The following is a 26,513-nucleotide window of genomic DNA, read 5'->3' on the forward strand; positions in this document are numbered from 1 at the left end:
GCTGGAGAGCGCCGCAAACGCAATGGCTCGAGTTTGAGGTTGTGTTTGTTGAGCTAAAAACACGATTAACCGCTCATTGTGGGTACTCAGAGCAATCATGAAAACCAACCGGTTTTGCACTAGGGGCTTTGCATAATCATTGGGCAATTTTTTCCCAAGCTGTGCAGCCGTTAAGTTTGCGACACGAGCTTTTTTGGCGTCCTGTTGTCGACGACACTGCTGATTCTATGGGACAAGTGTTGGTGTTCGTGCACCATCTCGTCCACGCCATTGCCCAATGTCTTAGGGACGAAATTCAGTGGCCCTATCACGCATTTGGACCATTTGTAGAAAGTCGGATGGGGCGAATCGAGCATGACCGGCTTGAGAAAATCGCCGGGAAAACACCAGCTTGCGTTGACCCGCCGTGTTGACAGCCTGACTTGCCGCTGAGTCACCACCGCTCGGCAACGCCTCCGCTCGCCACTTCGCACTAAGCGGGTCAAGCTCTTCGTGCGCTTTGAGTAATGCGGCCTAAAATGCATGTGTTTGGGTTGGGACCAGAAAAAATTTCGAATAAAGTGATATTTCGAGTAAAGCGATTTCGTTATAACGAGGGATTACTGTACATTGAAGAACACCTGAGAATGGGTAATTTACCGGGAAAGTAGCATGATTTGGCAAGCAGCTGCACTTGAATACTATTCCTAGCTTAGAGATGTGAATGTGTTGCAAGAACATTCGTGTGTATTGGTACATTAAATGGTTGCTTTGAGGTGAGACAATGAGTTTGACTTTGTACATCAAATAAAAAAGTGTTACTGGAATGCAGCCTAATAAGAAGCTAGGAGACATTTTGATTCAGCACAGTGGTGCTTGCCCTTGCAAAGGTCTAATCCAAAAAGGCAGTTCCCAAGGTTGGCCAGTGAGGCAAGTGGAGCTGATAACTAGCTTCAAAGTAGAAAGAAAATGGGCCGAAAGAAGTTTCATGGCCAGATTTTCAGTGATTGTACTCGGCAGTTAACAAGGCTTCTTTCCTTGTGACCTGCTTTTGATTTGATTGGTGTTCTGCTTTTTGAGTACTTGTATAACAATGTTAATAAAGTAATGCTTCTTTATTTTTCATCTTTGCAGGCTGCGATGTGACTTTCTACCCATTCTCAACTCAGAACATCAAGGACTACGAAAACCTCTTACGAGTGTACTTGGATGCCGTGTTCTTTCCGCAGCTTGCAAAATTAGATTTCATGTGAGTTCAAATTGACAATGGGGTGCTGTGATGACGAAGATTGATAGATTGATTTATTGTAGGGTTTAACGCGCCAACGCAACGCAGGTGATGAGGCGCGCCGTAGTGGAGGGCTCCGGATTAATTTTGACCACCTGGGGATCTTTAACGTGCGCCGAAATCTCGTACACACAAGCGTTTTTGCTTTTCGCCTCCATCAGAAAAGCGGCCGCCGCGGCCAGGAATCGAACCCGCATCCTCGTGCTCAGCCGCACAACGCCTTAGCCACTGAGCCACCGCGGCGGGTCGGGATGATGAAGAACAGTCCTCTAGGTGTATTGGCACGTCTCTCTCTTTTTTTTTTTTTTTTTTGTTTCACTGAAACTTTTCTTCTGATGTGTGACGGGAGTCCTTGCTCTATGTTTTTTCATTGAGTAAATGTTCCAAATTTCAGTTTTCAGTTTAAGTTTTGCCTAAGTTTTCGGGGCATGTGAAGATTGCATTTGAAATGCAAATCTCCCAAATTACTCAGGGCTAACTTAAAGGTCACAGCTAAAATATTGGGAGCGTAGTGATGGGTTGTTACGAAGACGACAAATGATGTCCTATGACTTGGTCATTGCATTGCAAGGGAAAGGCAGTGAAAAAAAGGGAGAGGGTTAAAGAGTGCTTTTGTGTTGCAGGCAGGAGGGTTGGAGGCTCGAGCACACTGACCCCAAGAACAAGTCCACCCCAATCATCATCAAGGGCGTTGTGTACAACGAAATGAAGGGAGTCTTTGTGAGTGGAGCTAAAGCAATGGATGCTGGTGACACCCGTGACACTTGTGCTGTGACTGGGGTTTGCCCGGGGGCCTAAATTGGCTGTGTTCAAATTCAAGGCCATGTACCAGTTGTTTGCAATGGGGTTTTGATTGTGATGGCCTGCAGGAAAACTTGTACAACCTGAGGGAATGTGAATTAGTATTGGCACTTGCTATCTCTTGTAGCTTAGGTGTTAACTGTGGGTTAAAACGCACACCTAACATTGGTACCATTCGCACTTGTCGTGAGGGAAGTTTTTTTGGGGGAACAAGGAAACGTCAAAGCAGATTGTGTTCTGGGTTGTGAGGGGCGAAAAAAAAAAAAAGGAAAACCTTAGTGCAGTGGCTAAGGCTTCAGAGGCATTCGTAAGTACAAAAGCAAGGACAGTCGCTTCCACATTTGAATTCTAAAAACTACAAGAAGGATAGGGGGAAACCAAAGATGAGTACAGCTTCGTGATAAGCTAACTACTGAAGCTAGCATTATTGTGGTATTGCTGTTGTAGTTGTGCTGATTGCAGATTGGTTTCATAATGGAAATTTGTTAACTTTCCGGCATGCACCTTTTGGGGAACCAGACCTTGGTAGCTCCTCCAGGTCCATTCCAGCTGTGAGAGGCATTTTTTTTAACCAAAAAAAAAAGGGGGGGCAAGAAAGATTGAACTTTCGAAAATTTTGCATCATAGTGATGTAATATGGGCAGGGGTTGGCATTGAAAACATTTTCGTAAGTGTGTTAACTCTGCGTTAGCATTCAAGTGATATAAACAAAGGGAACTAGTGGCCCCACTACGATCTTCCAGTCATATTTTTGGGTGATGGTTTAGGTAGGCGGCCACCAATTTGCACAAACAAGTTTCTGGGACGTCATAGAAAAATTGCTGGAAAGTGGCTGGGCAATCACCACTGTTAAATGTGTTTTCTTTAATGCCTGTCTTAATTTTTTTGTTTGAAGTTTGCGATAAAATTGGTATCGTTATTATTTGGAAAAAACAGCCTTTTTCATGAACTGAACTTGTAGTATTTTGTTTTCATGGCCCCTGTAAGGAGAGAATGTTTTGTTGCATGACAGGGTAGTCAGAATGTGAGGGACCCGGTGGAATTCGGAGCAGCGAGCATTTACTGAAGTTTGCACGCTGGTCATCATCATCATCATCATTTATTGAACCCTTAAAGGCCCCTTGCCGGGTATTACATAAGGGGGGAGGCAAAGCACAATTCAACAGATGCATGATTGTCAATGGTACAAAGCATAATCGTGAGTGAACTACATGATAAAAACAGTGTCAACAGAAGGAAATAAATATACATGGGAGAAAACGGCAACAAATGTAAATTTACTAACAAATCAAATGATTTGTGATTAGCTGTTTAAATTTTAATGGGTTTTGTTCGTGCACTATGGATTCAGGCAGGTTATTCCAGTCTTCAATGGCTGTAGGTAAAAAGGATTTTTTGAGAGCGTTAGTTGAACCATGTAAGTGCTGTAAACTGAGAGAGTTCAAGAGGCGACGCGATGAACGGGCGGGAGGGAGAAGAACAGTATTGCATTGTGAAGGGAAATTATAGTATAGTTTGTGCAGAAGGCAGAGCCGAGTGACCTTGCGGCGAATTTCTAGGGGAGGGAGGTTGAGGGATAGTTTAATAGTGGTAATACTTAAGCTTTGCTCAGTTTTGCTTTTTGCTTTGCCAGCCACAATTTGAAGCATATGCTACTGGACAGCAATATCGGGCTGAGCTTGGCATCTCTTATCGACCTACCGGCACTTTCGGCAATGCAGCGTCACAAGCAGGAGGCAAAATAAAATCTTTTGGGAGCAGATGGGGCTGGGCTTAGGACAGCGAGCTGGGCCGGGTCATGCACAGCTCTGGAATGAGCCATAGAAGCCTCGTAACGTTACATCTTACCATTTGGACAACTTCAGGGCAGGTCATTGGTAGCTCTTAACATTGCATTTCAAGCTGCTGTGGGAAACTGTGCTTGCTATATGGGCGAGGAAATCTCTCCCTCTCCAGGCATTATTCCTATGCAAAAGACATCATCTGACGCACCCAACCATTTGTTTTTTATGGTTTTGTGAACGGTGCACAGTAGAACTCTGTATATTTTAAGTGTGTTTCGGAATGAAAATTCATCTTTTAAGCAGGCTCTTTGATTACTTCAGAAATGATTATTTTCATTATAACTTACGTGCCATGAGAGCTTTCTGCGATTTTGAGTAGTAAGGGTAGTATACCATGTTGAAACTAAACTCAGAACGGCGTGACTCTAGGTAGGTTGCATTTCTCGCACACAAACTGTGGTGATGGGGGTGCTTGTCACACTTGCAGTGACTAAGTGCTCATGCCAATGCTGTTCTGTATGCCCTGTGACTGTTGCTGCAGTCCAACTCGAGCAACGACTTCAACCAGGCCATCGTGAACAAGCTGTGCCCCAGTGGCGTCTACGGGCACGTGAGTGGAGGCCACCCGCTGTCCATTCCAGACTTGACCTGGGAGAAGCTCAGGGAGTTCCACAGGAAGCACTACCACCCGAGCAATGCCAGGTTTGGCACTTTTTCTTGTTGCTGCCTGGAAGTGACCATCTGATTACTCGTGGGCAAATTGGGAAGCTCCCACTCAAAAGGGGGGTGTAGTCACTTGAGGAGAAGCTTTATTTTGAGCCCACCTTTATGGTGCTTTTGGAAAAAAACTTGGGCTCTTGATAATCGCTGTACCAACTCAAATGAAATTCGATTGAAATGAAAAAAAAAAAGGTGTGGCATACGGAAGGGAGCAAAAGTAGGCCCTTAGTTTCTTAATTAGTAAATAGGGAAATTTGCAACATATAGCTGTACAAATTATTTTCAGCTTTATCAAGTAGAGCATCTACAGTGAACAAAAATATTATCCTGAAACATGTTAGCTATTTCTACAGCATTTTCTAATGGTAAGTTTTGGAAAGCCTACTTGGGCGAAACACCAACTTGATGTACAACTAATCTTTGGCCATCAATTTTAATGTTGGACAGGGTCATTTCGTTCCAGACCTTGCTGACAATAGACTTGTCAGTCTTCCAGTTCATTGAAAACTGTGACCCTCTTCCATGGCCCCTGATGCTCCTTCAGTGTGTTTTTTGTCCAAGAAATTCAGGGCGAGACCGTTCCTAATTTAAACTGTGTGCCATCAAACTGCTGGAAAGTGTGTGGAAGGTTTGCATTCTTGGTGTTCAGAGCGACAGATCCTCATTTCCACGCTGCTGGTGCCCGTCCACAGGGCGTATTTGTTCAGCATGCAGGCTTCGTATTCTAAATGGCACGTTGTTGTCACCAGAATTTCCGAAAGCCTGTTATTGCGTGCAGCATTACCTGTAGGGGTGTGTGAATATTTGTAACTTTGAAACATTAAGGCGAATAACGCGTATTCAATTCACGTTCAAATTGAATGGCACTATTCGAAATCTTTAAATACTTTAGAAGTATGTATTTCGAAGTTTGAAAACACAAAGGGACAGCTGTTTCAATGAACTCGGATACATGAATTTACGCGTTGTTGAAAAATAAGAACTACCCCAATGAGAACAATTGTGAACTAGTTGGCCGATGGATGTGTTGAAGCCCGTACGATCAATCGCTGCAAACATGCAGTGGCTCTTTCCCTAGCAGTGGGGAGCTTTCCCGCAATGCTCCGGTGATGTGTGGCAAAAAGGCAAGACAGGAAGGTGCACGTGGTGCACCTCTTACCTCTTAGGCATTGGGCCAACTCCACCCTCCTGCTTCTCTTTCCCATCCTTAAATATGTTCCTCCCTCAAGTTGCCGCTGTCAACACACTCTAGTGTATTAATAAGCAAAGCTGCATACTGACGTTATTCCTGGTTTTCTGGTTGAATGACGCACAAAGGCGATCATTTGTTAAAACCTGTAATGTGATCATTTTTTAAAACCTGTAATGTTTTATGTATAGGACTTAGGAAAAGTAATTTACTTGTCTAATTTCGTGCTCCTAGACACAGAGATAAAGCTTTCTGAACAAGGAGGCATTTACACCACGCCACTTGCGAAGCTAGTTTACGGATTCGACCCTGCATTTTTGTTACCATGCACTTGCCCCAGTTTTGGGTTAACTCTTTTTGTATGTTTATATTAGGGATGAAATGCCCTTTGCGAAAACTGATGTTTAAAATTCTTGTGTGTGCGTGATGCCATGTGCTGTGCTCTGACCCAAGGGCCTTTGTACTTGTCGTTTGGATATCCCTGAAATACAGTGTAGACCATTTATAACGTAACCGCTTATAGTGCGGGACCGGATATAACGCGGGTTTTTGCGACCACCGGTTTGCCTCCCATAGAACTCAATGCATAAGCATACCGCTTAAGATGCGGTTGGCCGAAGCACAATACCGTTTATAGTGCGGTTTTTCGGCGGGTCTGCTGATCGACCGGCGCAGCTGAGGCATCGTTTTAGGGTTGCAAAAGAAAAAGAAAGGATGAAATCGGCCATCTGACGCAGCGTGCACCCCTTGCCCTCCTCTAACGTAGACACCCAAAGAAAAAAAAAACAGGCACCCTTTAGTTCGTGCGTACCTGATAACCACAACTGACCTTGCTTGATGCATCTCGGAAGATAGCGACAGTCTCCCCATCCGCGCGCGGAAAGTTGATTTTATTAATCGTGAGCCGCATGGCCCGTTTTCGCGCACGAATCGTGCACATCAGCGTTGCGCGTAAGTTTTTTTTTTTTTTTTTTTTTCGTGCTCGTGTCGACGATTCCGCGCTCGCGGTGGCTTCTTCGCGTGGCAGTGGGAGGAGCCTGACGACTTGCACCAATGGGGAGACGCGTACCTAATGGCGGTAGATTCGAAGCGCTCCGAGCCGGCTAGCCGCGTCAGAAATGTTTAGGCTTACCACCGCGGTATTTTTTGATGGGCGCTTCACAAGCAGCGTGGATGGCAGTTTATATTCCACTTTTCGCCCACATTATTAGCTCCTTTCTTGCATGAGCATCTTCGCTTGCGCCCCGTGCGGCATTTCAGCGAGCGGTTAGAAGCGGTCGCTGGAACTTACGTACTGGAACTGCCTGCACCGCTTCACGGCCAGTGCCGACGCCATGTTGCCGCCTTTTACCGCGCCGCCCACACCACGCCAGTTGTATCCGCGCTGGCGTGCACTGCACGTTTTCGCGATACCAAATCTACCACGCGGTTCACGCTTTAGAACGTTGTTGCTGATAAGCCACCGCTTTTTCCCTTTCCGAACATTCGAGCCGCGCGAAGCCGAAGATTTCCGTTGCGCTGATAAGCAGCCACCTTCGGCATCGTGAACACAAGGTGCGGTAAAAAAAAAAAAATTCCCGCTGGCGTTCTTATCACGTCTTGCGGCATGTACGCTAAAAATGCAGCCATGGTCTCAAAACAAACACAACAGAAGTTAAAGCCGCGCTCGCCGTTTGTGAGACTGCGCTTTTGCCCTGCAGCAGCGGCTGATGTTAAAAAAATAACACGAAATATAGACCGTGCCTTCGTTTTTAAGTGCTGTGCGTTTGAGTGATGATAAATATAGGTTGACTTGAGAGATAGGTGGCGATGTAGTTGAATTCGCGCGTGTTTTGGTTATAGTGCGGTACCGCTTATAGTGCGGATTTTTGCGGCTCCCGCGACATACGTTATAAGCGGTCTACACTGTACTATAATTTCTGACAGGTCCACAACTGGGAGCCAGTATTTGGGTATTTTTCTTTTCTTGTGTTCATGGCTGCACTTTTCTTTAGTGTTGTGCATGAGGGATATGCAATGTTCTAAGGGAAACTGAGGACTAATTCAAGTTAAGGAGCTTGATCATTGGGTAAGCCCAAGTTATGCATACATTTTGTTCTCAAGATGAAGGTTGGTGAGGGCCAAGGTAAGCACTGGCGTTCTCTGGCAGTTTAGAGTTGGGCTCAACTAAGGGAATGCCTCAACACTTCAGCTTCAGCAGTGTTGTGTACTTGTTGATGTACATCGTGGAGTGATGTCCATTGAGAGTAATTTTGTTCACCCTGATCACAGAATCTGAAGGCGACTACTGCTTTCAGCAGTTTAGGCACAGGCGGGCATTTAATATTCCGGACCACACGCGTGCATGGCAAAAGCCACCGATGCACGCTCTGGAGCCCTGGCGCCTGCTGTTGAGACCGGCGCGGCGCGCATGCGCGTCCTTTTTTACTCGCAGGCACGCCGATTTTCTTGGTTCGTGCTGCGGTGTAGCGATGGTCACTGAAGCACCGCAAAGATACGCCTTTGTAGCATGCCCTTCATTCCGATGGCACATTTGTGGCCTAATGTGACGATTTCTGCGGCTTTGGCGCAAGTGCTCCTCACGTCCTGATAAATACCTGCGTGAAATGTTTTGTGTTGTGCAGTAGAATCTCGATGATACAAATCTCGCGGGACCGCAAAAAATATTCGTATCATCCGAAATTCGTACGAACCAACAGGCCAAACATTGAGCTCTAAAACAAAAGTTTTTGTTTATTTCTTTTTTACTTTTGCATGAAGAAATTTGTGATGTTTGTCTGCTTTTTTTTTTTTAACCTGCATGTCAGCGAGGTGCGCAGTCGAGGGGTCTTGGCTGAACAGTCTTTTCTGGAGCGCGTAAAACTTCACACTCGTCTCCTCACTTGCCGCAACAGTCAAGGCGTGAACCGCAAGGCACATTTTTGCACGCGGTTCGTGCACATCGACGATTTCCGATTTTTTTCACGCCCGCGTCGACGATTTCCGCGCCCGCAGCAGCTTCTGCATCTGTCAGAAGCTGCCGCGGGCTTGATCCTAGCATGACATGTGCTAGAATCGTGCCTGTGGAATCGTGCTAGAATCGTCCTGATGCGCGACACGCAGCAGGGGTGGGAGAAGCCTGACGACTCGCGCCAATGGGGAGGCGCGCGCCTCATGGTGGCAGTTCCGAAGCGCTCGAGACAGCTGGCCGGCTCCGCCGGAGATGTTTAGGCTTACCACACCGGCTGATAATTCATGGGCGCTTTCACTAGCGGTGCGGATGATGTTTTATAGAGTCGTTTTCGCCCACATTATCAGCTCCTTTATCGCACAAGCAACTTCGGGTGTGCCTTGAGCGGCATTTTAAAGAGCGGTTAGAAGCGGCCGCTCGAGCGCCCTGCACCACTTTGGGGCTGAAGCCGCCGCCATGTTGGCGCTGCCGGCTACGCTGCGCGCATGTGCGGGTGGTTTCGCGGCGCCATCAGCGTGCCTGTGACGTGCACAGCTCGTTTTCGTGAGGAGAAAACAACAGCCCGGCCGTTCCTGGAGAAATTGCGCTGCTGAGCACGAGGTCGCGGGTTCGATTCCCGGCCGCGGCGGCCGCTTTTCTGATGGAGGCGAAAAGCAAAAGCGCCCGTGTGTACGAGATTTCGGCGCACGTTAAAGATCCCCAGGTGGTCGAAATTAATCCGGAGCCCTCCACTACGGCGCGCCTCATCGCCTGCGTTGCGTCGGCGCGTTAAACCCTACAATCAATCAATCGTTCCTGGAGAAAGAGTGACAAAGAGGGGAGAGAGGGCCCGTACATCGCCGTAGCTCGGCTGGCTCAGCAGTCGGGTGCCTCGCCGGCTCGTTCGTATCATCCGCCGGGCTGCGCAAGTCTGTTCGCGTAACAGCTGAAATTTTTCCTGTTGCAAACAGTGCAATTTCGCCGGGACTTATCAGAAATTCGTATCACCCAGAATCGTAGCATTGAGATTCCACTGTATTTGTCTGCTTTATCATTTATAAACGATGAGGCTAGCGGCTTGCGAGCGCCACCGCCGAATGAAGCGTGTGTGAAGCAGTCACAGGGTGCCGCGCTATCGACAACGAAATGCCAGCGAGATGAATTGCGAACCTTTATTCATCCTGTTTATTTTGTGTGCTATACTTGACCGCTGAACTCGTCTTTCAGCTCGCTTTCCGCTGCTGATAAAGTAAACGATTTGCAAGGTTCATAACAGAAATTATGTTGGTTGTTTGCTGTCTACTTCCTTACTGAAAAATGATCCAAAGTCATACTACTCATATAAATTGTCTGTTCGCTCTGCACGTCGACATTCGTCAGATGGGTTCTCATCGAAGAACGCCGTGAGATTATTGGCTACTTCTCGCCATAAGATTATTCACTACTTAGTGCCTCCCACTAAGAAACAGGTCTTCAACTGCTGCAGCATCAATCAGCTTGTCCTCCTCTTATGTTGTGGATCTTGTCCTTCCGTTCCGTTAGGCATCTGCAAGCTGGCCTTCTTCATCCCTGTAGGCATGAATTGCTCGGCTAACAGCATCCCTAGGCTGGCAATTTTCCCTTTGAGGAAAGCCTTCTAAGTAGCGAATAATCTAGCGGCGTTCTTCAACGAGAACCCATTCAACGAATGTCGACGTGCAGAGCGAACAGACAATTTATATGAGTAGTATGTCTTTGGATCATTTTTCAGTAAGGAAGTAGAGAGCAAAAAACCGACATAATTTCTTTTATGAACCTTGCAAATCATTTAATTTATCGGCCACGGAAAGCGAGCTGAAAGACTAGTTCAGCGGTCAAGTATAGTACAGTCGAATCCCGCTACAACGAAATTGACGGGACGCGCGGAAAATTTCGTTGAAGCGAAAATTCGTTGAGGCGAAATCCGCCCCAACACACCACGGAAAGGCCCGAAAAATAGCCCCGTATGTTTCCGCATCATTAGCAGCAAAAAAAAAACAATGTTTAGAAAAAGGAGTGACGCGCAATAACGTCATGTTTATTCGGATAACAAACATACCAATGGTTATCTGTGTTAACTGCACGCAAAGAAGCGTTACGGAGGGGGGTGAAGAAATGCAAGCGCAAAACGTATTGTTGCGCAACAAGGCATGCCCACCGAGCTGATTACTTGCAGATAGCTGCTAGGCCGTCAGAAGCCCCCCTCCAGCTTGTGGCAGGAGCAGTGCCGTTATCTTATCCTCTGACAGGGCACCGCAGCTACTGACCTTGGCAGGCAAGACGCGCGCGCTTGCATTAAACATGACCGCGCGCTCGCGACTAAGATAGGATGACTTGGCTTCAGGACCAAACACGCAAACATGATTTTTGCTCTTGGCTATGAAGGATGGTAGAAGGAAAACGGCAAGGACAGCTGCTCACGAGTCACAACGCATACATGACGGCGCCGCGCCAGCAGCGGAGCACATTCGTGCGATTTCAATTGGATACAGATTGCCTGTAGCTCCGGCTTGGCGAACCGGGCCTGTGCCTCATGTAAAGACGGCCAGCCACATCGTTATCACCATCAAACAATGGCGTCCGCCTATGAGTTTTTTTTTGTTGTTTTGGGTGGCGGTACAGTGAACTAGAATGTCTTGATCCAGTGGCGCGAACGGGAGCGCTCTGCAGCGTTCGGCTGAAGCAAAGCGCGTCTACCGCCGCCAGGGGCGCCACTGAGCCTTCTCCGAAAACGGTACCGCGGTTGAACGGGCCGTTCCTTGGGGCGCTCGCCTGCTATTGCCGCTGCCGTTTTTTACTGTGGTACAGTAATTAACCTTTATGGAAGAAATATGCTCACTTTTGTTGTCCCTGTACTTTTCTAGGGACGTTTTGTTGCTTATCAGACCCGTTTGAGCCATCGGGCAACGGCTACAAACAAATCGTCTGCTAGCGGCGCAGACGATACGAGCGGATGTGCGATACGTTGGCGGCGCGTGGTCGGACAGACTCTCCGTCTGTTTATGGTCGAGGCCGGCCTTTCATTTTCTGCGTGTTTTACGTTTCCGTGATGTTCCCCTACAGAAGCAAGATGTATGTAATCGTCAGGAATATAGTTATTGCGAGTGCTGTCGAATAGAGGTTGGCCAGGCCGGGTAGCCGCGATGTCAAAACGAAGGACGGACACCTATTGCTTTGCTCCGGGTTGTCACAGTGGTTACCCAGGTACTCCCAAGGCGTCTTTGTTCGCCGCTCCCCTGGACGATGTAGTGTGCAAAAAGTGAGTACAAAATTTGGGAAGACTGGACAAACTAGACCATATCTTCAGCCGTCGGTGAGCGCCACTTTGAGCTCGAGTGATTATTGCGGGATTACATCCACGTAATAAACGGCTGTGAAGTGCGACTTGCACGCGGGAAGCTGTCACCATGGCTCCAGGTGCTGTACCTACCATCCTGCCTGACTGTGCGTCGAATTCTGTACGGAGCATGCACGCGGAAGCCGCAAAGGAAAAGGCGGGCAACGACAAGAGTTTCAGTTTCGGCAGCCAGCAAGAAGCCACGACAAAGCTGAAGAGTCGAAGAAGATGAGGTGCGCCAGCCACACCGAGGCTTCTCTCTCTCCGCAGGGCTCAAGTCGCAAGTTCTGTGGAATGGGATGCTTTCACAATGAGCCATCTTCAAGAAGTCAAGCTTCGTTCAAAGCTCTGGTGCCGGCTAAATTGTGCCGACGATCGAAACGTTCTTTTCGCTACGACATCGATACGGAGAGAAAAAAAAGCTAGACATTTTTCACGAGAAATCTGTGCTCTTCTATCCACATGACAACAAAGTGTCGTCGCAAATATTCTTTTCGCGGTGTGTTATGCGAAAAGTGCGAACAGTGTGCTGCAAGAAGCTGACAGCAGTTCGGCCTGCAAAGGGGCCATGACGGCTAGGAGGTTTAGTGATGTATTACACGTGCTAACACCGAAGCTGCGATCTCAAACGACACATTTGGAGACGCTGCCTTCAGCACTAAGTGCCTGGGGAAAGTTTCCTCTGAATGTAATTTGTTCATTGCAAACTTTGCTGCTGAGAAAATCGGCCAGGTGCTACTGACGCGTGAATACTGGGTATAATTTGCTTTTGTAGAGTGAAATTCACAAGTAGGTTCATGACTTTATTACAGTAAATATAAAAAAAAGTAAATCCATTCGTAAAGAATTAAACATAGCAGTTGTCCGCCGGCCGCACATCGAACGCGTACGCTCGCATCGATCGTCTGCGCAGGTAGCAGCTAGACGACATTAAACAACTCGATTTATAGCCATTTCCCTACCGCTCAAACGGGCAGATTTGCAACAAAACGTTCCTAGCAAGGTACGGGGATGCCAGACGTGAGTAGCCTTTTTATTTTTTTGTAAAGGTTAATTACTACCCAGCATATCCATTGCCGATCGCCTGAAGTACAGCGACTGCCGCGGCGGCGCCTTTCGAAGAGGGCGCAGCAGCGCCACCTGGTGTTTTCTACACAGAAGAGCACGCCCCTTCCTCGCCGTTCGCGCCACTAGATCATTCTAGTTCACTATAGGTGGCGGTGTGGGCGCACCGCGCACGTTTTCGGTGAAACTAAGCGTCCTGAATGTTTAAAAAGTAACAGATAGCTGGCGCTATGCTTATTTTATTGTAAAATAATTGTTCAAACCCAGCCCAATTCATCGAAAATTTCGTTGAAGCGAAAGCAAGCCAGACAAATGGTTCGTTGTGGCGAGGACTTTGTTGCATTGACTTCTATGGCTAGCTGACGGGGAATTGGAAATATTTCGTTGAAGCGGAAATTTCGTTGAAGCGGACTTCGTTGTAGCGGGATTAGACTGTATACAAAATACACAGGATGAATAAAGGTTCGCGATTCATCTCGCTGGCCTTTCGTTGTCGATAGCGGGGCACCCTGTGAGTGTGCTTCATACGTGCTTCATTCGGCGATGCCGCTCGCAAACCGCTAGCCTTATTGTTTATAAACGATAAAGCAGATACCGTATTTACTCACATAATCCTCGCACTTTTTTTTCGGAAAAGTCAATGCAAAGTTAGGGGTGCGAGAATTATGCGGGGAAAAAAATACGGTGCACAGTGTTGCCAATTTGCCTTATGCCAATCCCACTAAATGTAGTGGTCGTTTTTTGTATATGTAAGCTCAGTGTTGCCAACAGCAGCTATATCTTTTTATTTTATTAGTTACAACGTAAACAGTCTCCCGTCAATCATCAGCGATCATGAAATTGCCGCCTTTGCTTTCTGGCGCGCGCCCTATCTCGTTGTCGTATGTGCGTGCCCTACTCCAGTAACGCACGTTGAAGTCGGTGACGCCGAAGTGCCTGCCTGCGGCACGGTTGCCGTGTTCGATCGCATACTCTTTCGCTTTCAATTTGAAAGCGGCAGTGTAGCTGGCGTTCTTCCCCATAACGAAGCGGCACCAAGCACAAAACAAAGGGATCAAAAAGTTCTGAAAATGGCAGCGAGCTATCCACCACTGACGCGAGTGACTCACTGACTGCTGCCGCTCAACGGTGGGACCACGACGGCGACACAACGACACGACAGCGGGCTGCACGAACACCGTCTAGTTGCGCGCACGCGAAACATGCGCGAAACCGGCTCAAGGACAGTGTGAGTAGCGTGTTACAGCGCCTGTTAAGAGTAGCCATGCAGGTTGTTAGGGCGCCTGGATGGCCTTGGATACACAGCGCTCTCTGCCGAACGGAGAGGCGGCGGGGGAGGGCGCGTGCACCATGAGGGTTTCGCGAGCAGGCAACTTTCGCCGCTGCAAAGTTGGGGGTGCGAGGATTATGCGAGGAACCAAAAAATCCAAGTTTTGGTGGCTCACATTAGGGGTGCGAGGATTACGCGAGTGCGAGGATTACGCGAGTAAATACGGTAAATACAACACAAAACATTCCGCGCAAGTATTTATCAGGACGCGAGGAGCACTTGCGCCAAAGCTGCAGCAATCATCACATTAGGCCGCAAATGTGCCATCGGAATGAAGGGCATGCTACAAAGGCGTAGCTCTGCAGGGCTTCAGTGACCATCGCAACACCGCTGCAGGAAGCAAGAAAATCGGCGTGCCTGCGAGTAAAAAAAGACGCGCATGCGCGCCGCGCCGATCTCATCAGCAGGCGCCAGGCCTCCAGAGTGTGCATCGGTGGCTTTCGCCACGCGCTTGTGAGGTCCGGAATATTAAGTTCGCGCCTGTACATTCATTATGTTCATTGTTTCATGACTTCCATCAGCATCCACTTCCGGCCGTCTGTTGGGTCAAGGGAACATCAAAAAGATCAGTTTTCGAAGTAGATAAAATAAAAAGTAGGATGTAGTCGGGCAATGCACTTATTAAGACTTGAAGGCAAACCTAATATTCACTCAGGCTATAAGCTCTTGTTTGTGGCAAGAACGCGTCCCTTTGATTTTGTAGTCCCCTGTTTTATTCTTGAATGGATGAAAGATTACCTCAGAGGTGAGACAGCTGCGCATATTGCGCCTTTCTGATACAATTCCATTTTCCTGCGCCAAGCTGCTCCAAAAGCACGAAAATGGCGAAAATTGCGCCAAACTGCTCCAGAAGAGCCTCAACGGCACGGATTTTGATGCTCATGTCAGTTTCGGCGGGGACAAAAGCCTCCCGCATCCCGGTCACCGCTTTTATCGTCGGTCAATCGCAAACACAGAAATGGCACAAATAGAAAGACTGAAACGAAGCAAGTGGTAGCTTCTAAAACTCGATTCGCTTTCCGTCCGGGTTCGCAGAAACGGCCTTCTCGATTAGGCATCGCTGTGGCAACAAACATGGCCGCCGCCTGATCTGGCTGCTACCAACGCGCTCAGTGCGTATCGCCGATATTTTCCCTGGTTTATTTTACGCTATCAGCTGAGTTCCAGTCTATTCATTCTATCTGTTGTGGCTCTGAACAGTGACGTTAACGCAAGGATATGGTTTGAGATTGGTGCCAGATTACGGGAAGTTGGGCGGCTCGAAAAAAAGTTCATTGAAATGTGGGGCCTACGACTTCGGCGTGGTTTGTCCTTGAGTGCGAAACGCGGTGCGCACGTCTATAATAGGGTTCGTGAAGTGAATTTTTTGGCTTGTTGTGCTGTTGTAAAATGTTGAGGTGTTGCTGTGCTTCGAAGCGCGATCGCGAGCCTCGGGGATGGAACGGTCGACACGAAAGTTGCGGGCTGTGCTGCGGCGCCGTGGGCGCCGCGACCTGTTCAGGCAGCGCCCGATAGCTGCAGGACTACACGGTTGCCATAGAACGCGACTATACCACTTGATGTATGCGAAGTGAAATTTAATGCCAAAATCTAGGTGGCTAAACATTAACGCTACTCAAATTACCATAGGGTGAACCTGCGCCCCGGGGACTGAAACGGATAGGCTGGTTGGGCTATGCGACCGTTAGCTCGAAGCTGCTCAACTGTTGCCGTGACTACAGTCGTTCGTACAACACAGCCTCGGATTGCAAAAATAATAATTTTAGCATTAAAACAGCAAAAAAAAAAAACGCCACAATTGCGGAGCCCTTAAATTTGATAAGTTTTAGCGGTCCCTCTGTTCCGTCGTGTACGTAGTTACCGTGCTCACCAGGACTCGTCTGGGCACTTGGGCATTCGTAGCCGTAGGGGGATTAGTTGCCCGCGCCTCCTCGCCCTTCCGCGCACGCAGGCGCAGACCGGTCCGGTCAACCCGGTAACAAAGTAACCAACAGAACAGACGGACTGCTAAAACTCTGTAATGTTAACGGCAGTTTTGTTGTCAGTGTTGCGTGCAGGCGCAACACAATATCACCAGTTAGGAAAAACGTAGTGCAGTTAGTACTTTGTGATACTCTTAAAAACTCTTTCAGATAAGGCTGTTTGAGTGTTCTGTGTATTCAAAACTGATTGAAATGTGCACTTGACCCTGCAAATTGCTGAAATAATGATTTTTTAAGCTCACAAGACGATGTATTAAATGTCCCTAACTGCTCCAAATCAAGATTCTTCTGCTCCAAAATCGAAATTTTGCTGCTCCAAAAACTGCTCCCAAATCTGTTTGGGCTGTCTCACCCCTGTTACCTTCACAACCAGAACCAGCGTGCGCTCATAAGTGGCTGCAAATCAGTGTCTGTACCAGTCACGTCGTGGCTCCGCAGGGTGCCATCTTGGAGCCTTTGCTTTTTTTGTAATGCGAGAGCAGTAAATGTCCCAATGATCAGAAAAGCCAACATTGGCCTTTCCTGCCCTGCCCCTCACGAACATGTGGGTAAAAAAATTTATTTACTCAGTGGCACCTGTTTTGATTTCGCTTTCACAGCCCTGTGTAGTCGTAGCGAACGTTTCCAAGATTACATTGATGTTAATAGTTCACTTATTTCACCACCATGGGGCAAGAAATTGCACAATCAAAAATGGCAGTCCAGCCAGCACATATGTACACGCCAGCTCTTACCAAAACTGAAACTTATATTTCTTTTTTCTATTTTCATTTTTTCTCTCAAAAACATGCCTAGGAAATCAATTCTGGGACTTCATGTTCCACTAAAAAATGCACCCGGTTTCATTTCGTGCGTTCCATGATCACGTTTGAGAAATGCACCCACATGCTTTTGTAGTCTGGGCTGTTGCTGTCAAAAATTTTGCGGGTGGTACAGGAGCTCGTGCACTGTAGCGCTAGTAATGAGTTCTTTTTATTGCTTTCTTAGTGTCTTATTTATTCCAGGTTTCATGGTGGCTGGTTGGTAATGTTTTCTTGTGCCTGTAGCTTGAACTAATTCCGTAATTAGTAATTGTGGTATTTTAATAACAATGTTTAAACAAATCAATAGTTATTATTATTATTATTTAGTATGATAAAAATATTATTATGATTTAAGTACTACTAAAACAATATATAGTACTTATAAATAATATGGGAAAATGCAATGTTTCTGCAAGCGAAGCCATTTTTGAGGTATCCCTTCCACGGGTAGATTATATGAATACTGGAAGCCCAGCCCACACATGTGTGTGTTTGGTTTGTGTCAAATACTCTGGTTCTTCCATTTTAACTTTTCAAAACATTATTAGAGAGGGGTAATTAATCACAGTTTAGTTACATGCCACCATTTTTTCTACCAGTTTCTGGTTGGGCACGAAGGGGCTATAGTAGCAAAGTGGCACCTAAAGGCTGTAGCAGCAAAACACATTAGTTTAATAATTGTGTTGTTGACTGTATGATGTCTGTTTATATTCTTGTTTTATGCATATATTTCACAGGCCTGTGATGGTTTGTTTCAACAATTTTGAGGCTACGAATTTCGTTATATTCAAAGAAGAGTCCTTTCATGCGATGTCATGCTGTCATGGGTGAACGGGTGAACAAATGAGTTCAACGAAAGCTTCGTGTCATTTATAATCACCAGGTTTCTCACCTATGGCGACTTTCCCCTGGACAAGACGCTGTCTCTCATTGATGAACTGGCCTTGTCGAAGTTTGAGAAAATTGATTGCGCTCACGTCATACCACCAGAGCCAAGGTGGAAGGAACCCGTGAGTGAATATCTGTCTCTGTCTTTTTTTAGCTGCTGTTGTGGGCAGACGTTTTGATGTGTTGTTGAGTGAATGTACGTATGTTGCAGAGAACTGAGACCATGACTTGTGTGCCAGACCCATTGGCCGCAAACCCAGCGAAGCAGTCAACCGTGGCAGTCACTTATGCAATGAATGAGTAAGTTCACGATCACATTTATGCCTGGGTGTGGCACGGATATGCATGCCCTTCACTTCTTATCTTGCCCCAGAAGCTAGTTCGTGTGCTGGAGATACACTTTTTTTTTTTTTTTCTCATTTCATTCGAGCTTGAGAATCATCTAGGTATGCCTTGATGGGGATTTAAAGGTGTTGTTTGCTGTGTGTTGTCTCAGTTTTGCAGAGGTATAAGCCTCACCTGAGCAGCACATTTGTTGAAATTGGTCACGAGGAGACCTCACATGTTTCGTTGTAGGTGCTGGGGGAAAGTTGAGGAACAGGTGCGATCCTCAGCACCAATAGCCCCCCTGTGTTGTTAATTGTATGGAAAGTTTCTTGTGGTTGCATTGTTTGTTTTCAAAGGCACATTACATCTAATATACTACTCGGAAGGTCATCCACTCTTTAATGCTATACTGAGCAAATCAGCACCAGGGTTAAGGCCATAGTACTTTCTCTGGCATGAAAACCTTGTTTCGTCTTCTCCTGCTTGGTGTTCCCTTTATCCGTGCTGGGCTTCAGCATATTTTTTTTTTCTTTTGCCGTATAGAAACACTTTTCCTGCAAAGACAAGTGAGTAATTGCACTTTGGGGTGTTGCAACCAAATTCAGTGCTATAACCAGATTTGGTGCTGTAACCAAAAAGGCTTTGAAAGGGGGGCGCCTTTGATTTCCCGTGTTTGCAGTAATGGGGGGTTGGGGCACCAGTAAGTTTGGGGGGGGCGATAGGAACAAATAAATTGCTCCAGCAGGTTGCCAACATGCATAAAGCACTTCATACTTTTTGAGTTTTCTGCTCGACTAGAAATAGGAATATGCTTCTGTATCAGTTGTGTGGTCATAAATGAACTAGATAAACGGTTGAGGTTCTGAATGAGTTGAAGTGATCTTTGAAGAGGCTGTCGTGCCCGTTGGAGGCAGTGTGGGGCCTGTTGATCTCACCCCCTCACCACTTCTGCACCACTAGCATCACGGACACCAAGGAGTCGTTTGCCATGTCTATCCTGAGCCACCTACTGGTAAATGGGCCCAACTCGCCTTTCTACAAAAACCTTCTTCAGGCTGGGATTGGTGCTGACTACACTCCATCACTTGGGTGAGTTGGTGCATTTTTTCACCACAATGCCAATAGATGCATTCGAAATTTGATTATACTAGTGTAATTGGGCATAAAGCTATGCACACCATGATGAGCATCGGAGCATCATGACGAGCATCATGATAACTATACAATAAAACCTCGTTACAAGAGACACTCAAGGGAACCAAAAAACGTGTCTCTTGTAACCAAGGTCTTTTGTATGCAATGTTGCTAACATGGTAAACATAGGAAAACCAACCAAACCGCTTTCATTCAAATGTCTCTTATAACCAAGTATCTCTTGTAACAGTGTCTCTTGTAACAAGGTTTTACTGTAATTTCAAAAATACAAAATTATAGCCTTTTTTTTGCAGGTAACCTTAGGACAGCCTATAGTTGGAAGATAAGGATAACCAGTTACCATTCCATGCCTTTGTTTTTATAGAAATATCATCCCCTGAAAACTGCTTGATTTTTTCTGTGTATTTCACAAATTTAGATTTTTTTTTTGCTCTTAGATAAGGCGAAAATGAAATGATGAGTACTTTATCATGTTCATTCCAAAATTTTAGCGTAGAAACCACCTTGAAAAGAAGTTTTGGCTGTGCAGTATAAAAACGATAGCTCTCCTAAACGTTAAGTTGTCCGAAAATTCCAAATTGAAAAAGACCGTTTGAAAGATTTGAAAGCATATCATTTAATTTGTGTGATGCTTATGATCAATCGTAGTCTCCTGCGGCAAATGTTGCATCTTCTGTCATTCGACACTGCTAAATGGCAATTGCTTCCAGCCTAGGCATCTTTGTAGTGTGAGCTACACTGGCCGAGGTTGAGCAGTTTCGCGTGGCTCCTGGAGAGCTGTGCTGTGCATGCGCGAGGAGCAGTGACGTCACACAGCGCACAGAACGTTGCTCGCTGCCCGGCGTCTCTCACACACCCCACGCGCCCAGCATCTTTGCCGACCTCCGTTCCGCACGTGGAGGCCTGGTCCTCTTGATGATAATGTGAGGGGTGGCCGGGTGTGGAACTGATGGCTCGTGCGTCGCGGCAACACCGGCGTGCGCCTGTGGAACCAGCTCAGCTCTGGGGCGATTGGTGACGCTGCGCCGGAGCCACTTGATAAATATACATGTGTCACATAATGCGTGTACCGTGTGTGTGTCATTGAAGCAGCAGTAAGCCAGATAATCAAGCTAATCCTAGACAAGCAGGAAAGCTAAGAATAACCAGCTGAACCTTAGCTCACGCTACGTATATCCTGGCATATGCGAGCTAAGCCACTGCTAATTTTCTGCTCTGGAGTTGTCAAGGGCCCTTATTCATACTCTTGACATGCTTGCTCTTATTGCTTGTTGAACATGTTTTCTGGTCTGATCCCTACGAGCGGGACTGAGATGTTGGTATAAAAACAGCATTCAGACAGTCATGGTATGCATTTTCACCAATTCAAACTTCAGCCTCGGTTTTCCAGCCAATCTTACCTTTGCATAACCACAATTTTTTTTCTTGCAGCTTTCTTTCTGTTTCACAGCGCTCTCGATAAGTCTCAAGCTTGCTAGACGACGCCAAAAACAAACTTCCTAGTGAGGGCACTCGCTGCTTGCAGAGCCTCGTCCTCACCTTGGGGTTGTACCTTGAAAACGGCGCTCGGGCGTGGTTTTGGTGGAACACACGCGTTGCCGAGTGAGAATTGTCAGACAGGGCATAAGCGTTCTTTCTAGCAGCTCATCTCTGAACGCGCACTTCATACTAGGAGCAGAGTCCTTCAATGCTTCTCTGGTCATGAAACTCCTGGCCAAGTTTCGTACGGGGACAAAGGCTACCGCGAATGGTGCCACCGCAGATCTGAGGGCATCGGGTGGCCGCCGCTGCTCTGTAGCCAGATTGGCAAGCAGGAATGCAGTAGCAGCATGCCCGTTCGCTCCAATTTTTTTCGCCACTCACAAAATGATAAGTCCATTTGAGCAGCCCACAACACGTAAAGCGAAAGCGCACTGCTGATGAGGCGGCGAGCGTCTGTTTTATCTTACTCCATCGTCCATTCCCTGCCAAACGCGCTCTGACCACGCCCCCGGCTGCCCTTCGATCAACACCAGCGCCACGGTACGGCAGCGTATGAAGCTGCCCCAAGCGTGATGGCGAAGTTTCATGACCAGAAGGGCATTGAAGGACTCTGCTAGGAGCAACACATATACCCATGCCAACTCTGCTCTTTCATAAGAAGCACTATGCAACCAAACTGCTGTTCATGCATGTCTGCACTGCACCACACCATCTCAGACTGGACGAATGTGACCATGTCACCACGTCATCATGTCACGAATGTCACCATGTCACCGCGTTTGCTATGGCGTGGTGCAGTGTGTACAATGGCCATTTATGTGACCAATATGGCCTATCTATGTACATTCGATCCTGGATATATTGAACTTTAACATGATCAGGAAATAGTTTCATATATCGATAATTCAAAATATAAAATATGCCTATCCAAAGCTTATCAGAAAGCTCCGCACATCACTTAAAGCTCCCCAAGATCGTGACAAGCAGTAGCTTGCAAATTTGTTCCTCATAGCATGTAAAATATGAAACTCACCGCAATGACCACTGCAGTTTATTTGGTGCGAGAAAAGTTCGTGAGCTTGGCTTGCTTCTTCTGTGTCATCGTGTCTGTCAAACTGTCTTCAAACTTGGCTCCCTTTAGGTGAGAAAGGCCAGTGCCGTTTGTTGTGCCATAACAGTGGCACAACGGACAACAATGGCAAGCGCCCCCTGTAGGCAAGTCGATATCACCGGAAAAGTGGCGAGGGCCACTGTCCCAGAACGGCACCAAAATTGAAGGTGTTGGCGACAAAGATCCCCCCAAGAAAATAACGGAGTGCACACGAACCTAATATTTTGCTAGAGAATGTTAGCCATTGCTCTCAAAACGATCAAAAGACTCCTTTGAGTCACTCCCAAAGAAAAGTTGTATAGGAATGCAAAAGAAAAATGAGAAATGGCGCGTAGAAATCGGGCTATCAGGCTGTTAACCAGGATTGGGTTGGATTGTATTGTGGATTAGCCGTGGCACACCACTGTTGCTTGGGCGCAGCGGATCTCAGTGTGCGGAGCGAAGGAGGGGGGCGGACGCTTCCGTGGAACGGCGTGGAAATTTGAAATTAGCAGTGGATTTAGGGGGGGGGCCTCACACGGCCCCTCCTAAATCTAATAAGTACATGCAATGAAGCGGCACCTGCTGAGAGTGCCGGGAAACTTTCTGTGGTGCAGGTACGATGCCAACCTGAAAGAGGCGTTCTTCTCTGTTGGCCTGCACGGAGTGAGCAAGACTGACATTGGCAAGGTGACCGACATCATCTCTCAGACGTTTGATGAAGTCATCAGGTAAGACTTTTTTACGCAGAACCGTCGAGCTGGTTTTGCATGGCTGCCAAATCTGGCGAATTTCGATTCAGTGGCTCGGTTTTCAAAATGTGAGCTTGAATTTCCAATACAATGGACTGAACTTTCTGGAGTGAAAAGTTGTTCTAAATTCGTGGGGAAAAAAAGCCCTCACTTTTAAATTTTGATTCTCCATCATGGTTGGTTATGTAAATTAAGTAGTGTGTAACTTTAGTGCACTCTAAAAAATGAGCAGTGCTAGTGTCTTCTGCTATTATTCTCCACTGGAGGGTGTGAATATTTGAATTTTTCAAATATTGAAGTGAATAACTTGATACTCAATAACTTGATACTCTTCGAATCAAGTGGCACTATTCAAAAACTACCTAAAAAAAACCACAAAGGGCAGTTGTTTAATGAACTCGGATACATGAAATTATGCCTTGTTGGCAGCGAAAAATGCCATGATAAAAACATGCGTAAATTATATTTTTTTAAAATGAGTGTAAGCTTGTTGGGCACTGATGCGTCACACTTTGTGCGCCTGTGATTGATCGCAACGAGCATGCACCGGCTTCTTCCACAAACGGTGACTGGCTTTCCAGCAATGCACTGGGGATGTGTGGTGAAAGGGCGTGAGCAAGGTGTTAATGGAGCTTCACTTATCTCCTTGGCATCGGGCCAACCTCCCTCTTCCCTCCCTACCTCTTCTCTTTTGGCATCCTGATAATTTAGTGGCTCAAGCTGCCCCAGTAAACAGTCTCTAGATAACAAGGACTAGCTATGTACAGACATCGTCCACTAGTCCCTGGTTTTATAACCAAATGGTATGCAATGTTTACCTTTTTTAAACCTATAATGTTCCCTTTTTTATATGGGACATATAAAGAAAACGATGAACTTGTCTAGCTTCATGCTCCTAGACTGCGAGATAATGCTTTTTTGTCCAGAAGACATTGACACCACGGCACTCGCGAAGTTAGCCGACCCTGCATTTGTTATCACTTATTTGATCCAATTTTGGCATCAAATATTTTATATGTTGGTATCAGGCATGAAATGCCCTTTTAAGATTTAAGATTTTTGTGTGTATTGCGAGCATGTTTGTGACACGAGTGTTTTGTAAAAATACAATTCATTGGATTTTTGTACTGTGAAAGGGACACATGGCACGAGGCCGTGCTGGCGAGGTTTTAACAAAAAAGACCGATTTTGTTCATGCTGTGCTTTGTCTAACATGCTGAATTTCCTTCCTAGAACTGACATGAACTTGTAGCATAAAAGTGTTAATCGCAGCTTGTCAAAATATATACTCTCATTACACTAAACTGAAGCACGTGAGGGGAAAGGTGTGCCCATATAAAATATATCAATAAAGCTAGAAGCAGCAGTATAGTTTGTGCAAGTTTGCTCTATGTGGTTGACAAAATTTCACAAACCCTTTTAAAATTACAAACCAGTGTCAGCGATGTACCACTAGTTGCTGAAACATGCTTGAAAAATCGTAAATTTCAGTTTGCTTATTGCAAACTGCTAGCATTCTCTTGGGTTTGCAACCAACTATTCAAACAAAATCATTATTCGCTTCGTGTTCGCTTTGAAACCTAAGATCACTATTTGCCCACCTCTTTTCTCGACCCGTGCCACCCCCTGCCACAGGGTGTAGCCGGAATGAACTCGTTAAAAAAAGGTTGCTCTTGCTTCCTATAGCTGTATCTCGAATGATGACTTGACAGGGCTGGAAGGGTTGGATAGTCATGCTAGTTGTAATTGGTTAAGCTGTCCAATTGTTGTGTGTGTAGTTACGAGATGAGAGGAAAATCCAGCATTCCTGTGTATGCGGATACAGCGTCATGCACATGCACCAAAAAACAAGGTTGGAAAGGAGCTAAAAGTAAGGGGAGACAGATCGGGGGGGTTCATCGTAGTGGAGTGAGCTACTGCGTGAACAACAAACAGGTCAAGCAATAATGGCGGGCGGTGCGGGCAGTATCATCTTGGCAATGGTAAATACTGGCTCCACTACCGTATTTGTACGATTCTAGCGCGCACCGTCTTTTGCTAAACAGTAGCCTTAAAATTTGTGCGCGCGTTACTATCGGGCTTGAAACAGAATTAAATCGGCCAGCAGCATTGCCTTAGACACGAGGTCTTCCGAAAATCCAACTCAACCTAATAAAAAAATTCATCAAGACCACGTGAATGAATTCCAGCGCACTAATCCCTGAATGACAAACCTTGGTCAGCTGTTAAACATTTTTCTACTACTGCAATTAGCCTGTCACACTTAGAATTATGAAGTTCAAGAAATCGCAAACTTGAAATCGCAAACAGCTTCAGTGTTCCAAGCTGTAGTTTTATTTACCGCAGGAGCTGGATAAGCAAGTGTACGAAACACAATATATTTTTGGCTGCCACAGTTGCATGCGTAAAATAAAATCTCCTTCTTCCAGATACATGGTGTCAAGTCATTTACATCTACGCGGTAGAGCCGGTGTCAAATTCTTTTTCTGTCGAATTTTACTGCGCGAACCTACCCGCGCGTTAAAATTGGTGGCGCATTATAATCGTGCAAATACGGCACTTCGAAATGGGTAGGCCACACATCATGTGTAAAACACCGGCCGCACGTCACAGCTTTGCTGGTTAACCAATCTGTACAGAGTGCATTGGCGCATGACTTTTCAGGGTTAAAGGGTAATATATTCATCCCAGCTGCCCTTGTTCTTTAGAGCTGAAAGTGACAAATCTTTTACTTCCCCATTGGTAAATTTCGGACATGAGTAAAGCTAAGGAGACTATAAAGTGAAGGCGTTCTTTTGGGAGCAGGTCTGCTTGTGTACGTATTTAGTGGACGTCCTTCATTGTTTTCAACTGCCCCATTTGTTGATAGTTCGCCTTTGCCACTCCGGGAGCCTCCTCTGATGTCTTTCCTTTCCCCTGGCAGCACTGGATTTTCGCAGGAACGCATCGATGCTGCCCTTCACTCAGTTGAACTGAGTTTGAAGCACCAGACATCAAACTTTGGCCTGCTGTTGAACTATGTGAGCTACGTTTCCTTCTGTGTTTTTTTTTTTTTCTTTTTGTGTGGTGTCTTGACAGGCCATTTTAAATATTCCTTGGGCTAATTTGGCATTGTGAAAGGACAGCAGCCAGAAGTCTGGCAACAGGGGCTATTGCTGGAGCTATGCAAACATTTGCAGCCCATTAGCCGTGTGCTACTCCTTGTCTTGTATATGCAGGGTCGCCAGATATCCATACAGCAAATTCCACCACAAAAAAAAAAAAAAAAATATATGGAAACAGAGCAATGCATCTGGGGAAAATTTTGCAGAGGAGTAAGATAAAGTTGCCTTTTCCCTGTACAAGGGAAATTTTTTATAGCATCAATTGCTTTTTTTTTGTTTTTGCTCAAAATACTACAAGACAGTCGAATCCCGCTACAACGAACGCCGCTTCAACGAACGCCGCTTCAACGAAATTTCCGCTTCAACGAAATATTTCCAATTCCCCGTCAGCTAGCCATAGAAGTCAATGCAACGAAGTCCTCGCCACAACGAACCATTTGTCAGGCTTGCTTTCGCTTCAACGAAATTTTCGATGATTTGGGCTGGGTTT

At 46.3% G+C, this 26,513-nt stretch overlaps 1 protein-coding gene across 2 annotated transcripts in view; it reads left to right on the top strand.

Annotated features, from left to right (window-relative positions):
- LOC144139134 (presequence protease, mitochondrial) overlaps positions 1–26,513 on the top strand; it is a 124,496-nt gene that overhangs the window by 6,772 nt on the left and 91,211 nt on the right. For both annotated transcript variants that reach the window (XM_077671589.1, XM_077671593.1), the window contains 8 exons: positions 1,114–1,228; positions 1,891–1,987; positions 4,394–4,554; positions 18,109–18,235; positions 18,325–18,413; positions 19,401–19,529; positions 22,785–22,898; positions 25,843–25,939. In XM_077671589.1, coding sequence (XP_077527715.1) covers positions 1,114–1,228; positions 1,891–1,987; positions 4,394–4,554; positions 18,109–18,235; positions 18,325–18,413; positions 19,401–19,529; positions 22,785–22,898; positions 25,843–25,939 — 929 coding nt within the window. The remainder of the gene's footprint in view (positions 1–1,113; positions 1,229–1,890; positions 1,988–4,393; positions 4,555–18,108; positions 18,236–18,324; positions 18,414–19,400; positions 19,530–22,784; positions 22,899–25,842; positions 25,940–26,513) is intronic.

The sequence above is a fragment of the Haemaphysalis longicornis genome, unplaced genomic scaffold, assembly GCF_048455015.1.
Source record: "Haemaphysalis longicornis isolate Haplotype H1 unplaced genomic scaffold, Haemaphysalis longicornis Haplotype H1 scaffold_1, whole genome shotgun sequence".
Classification (NCBI taxonomy): Eukaryota; Metazoa; Arthropoda; class Arachnida; order Ixodida; family Ixodidae; genus Haemaphysalis; species Haemaphysalis longicornis.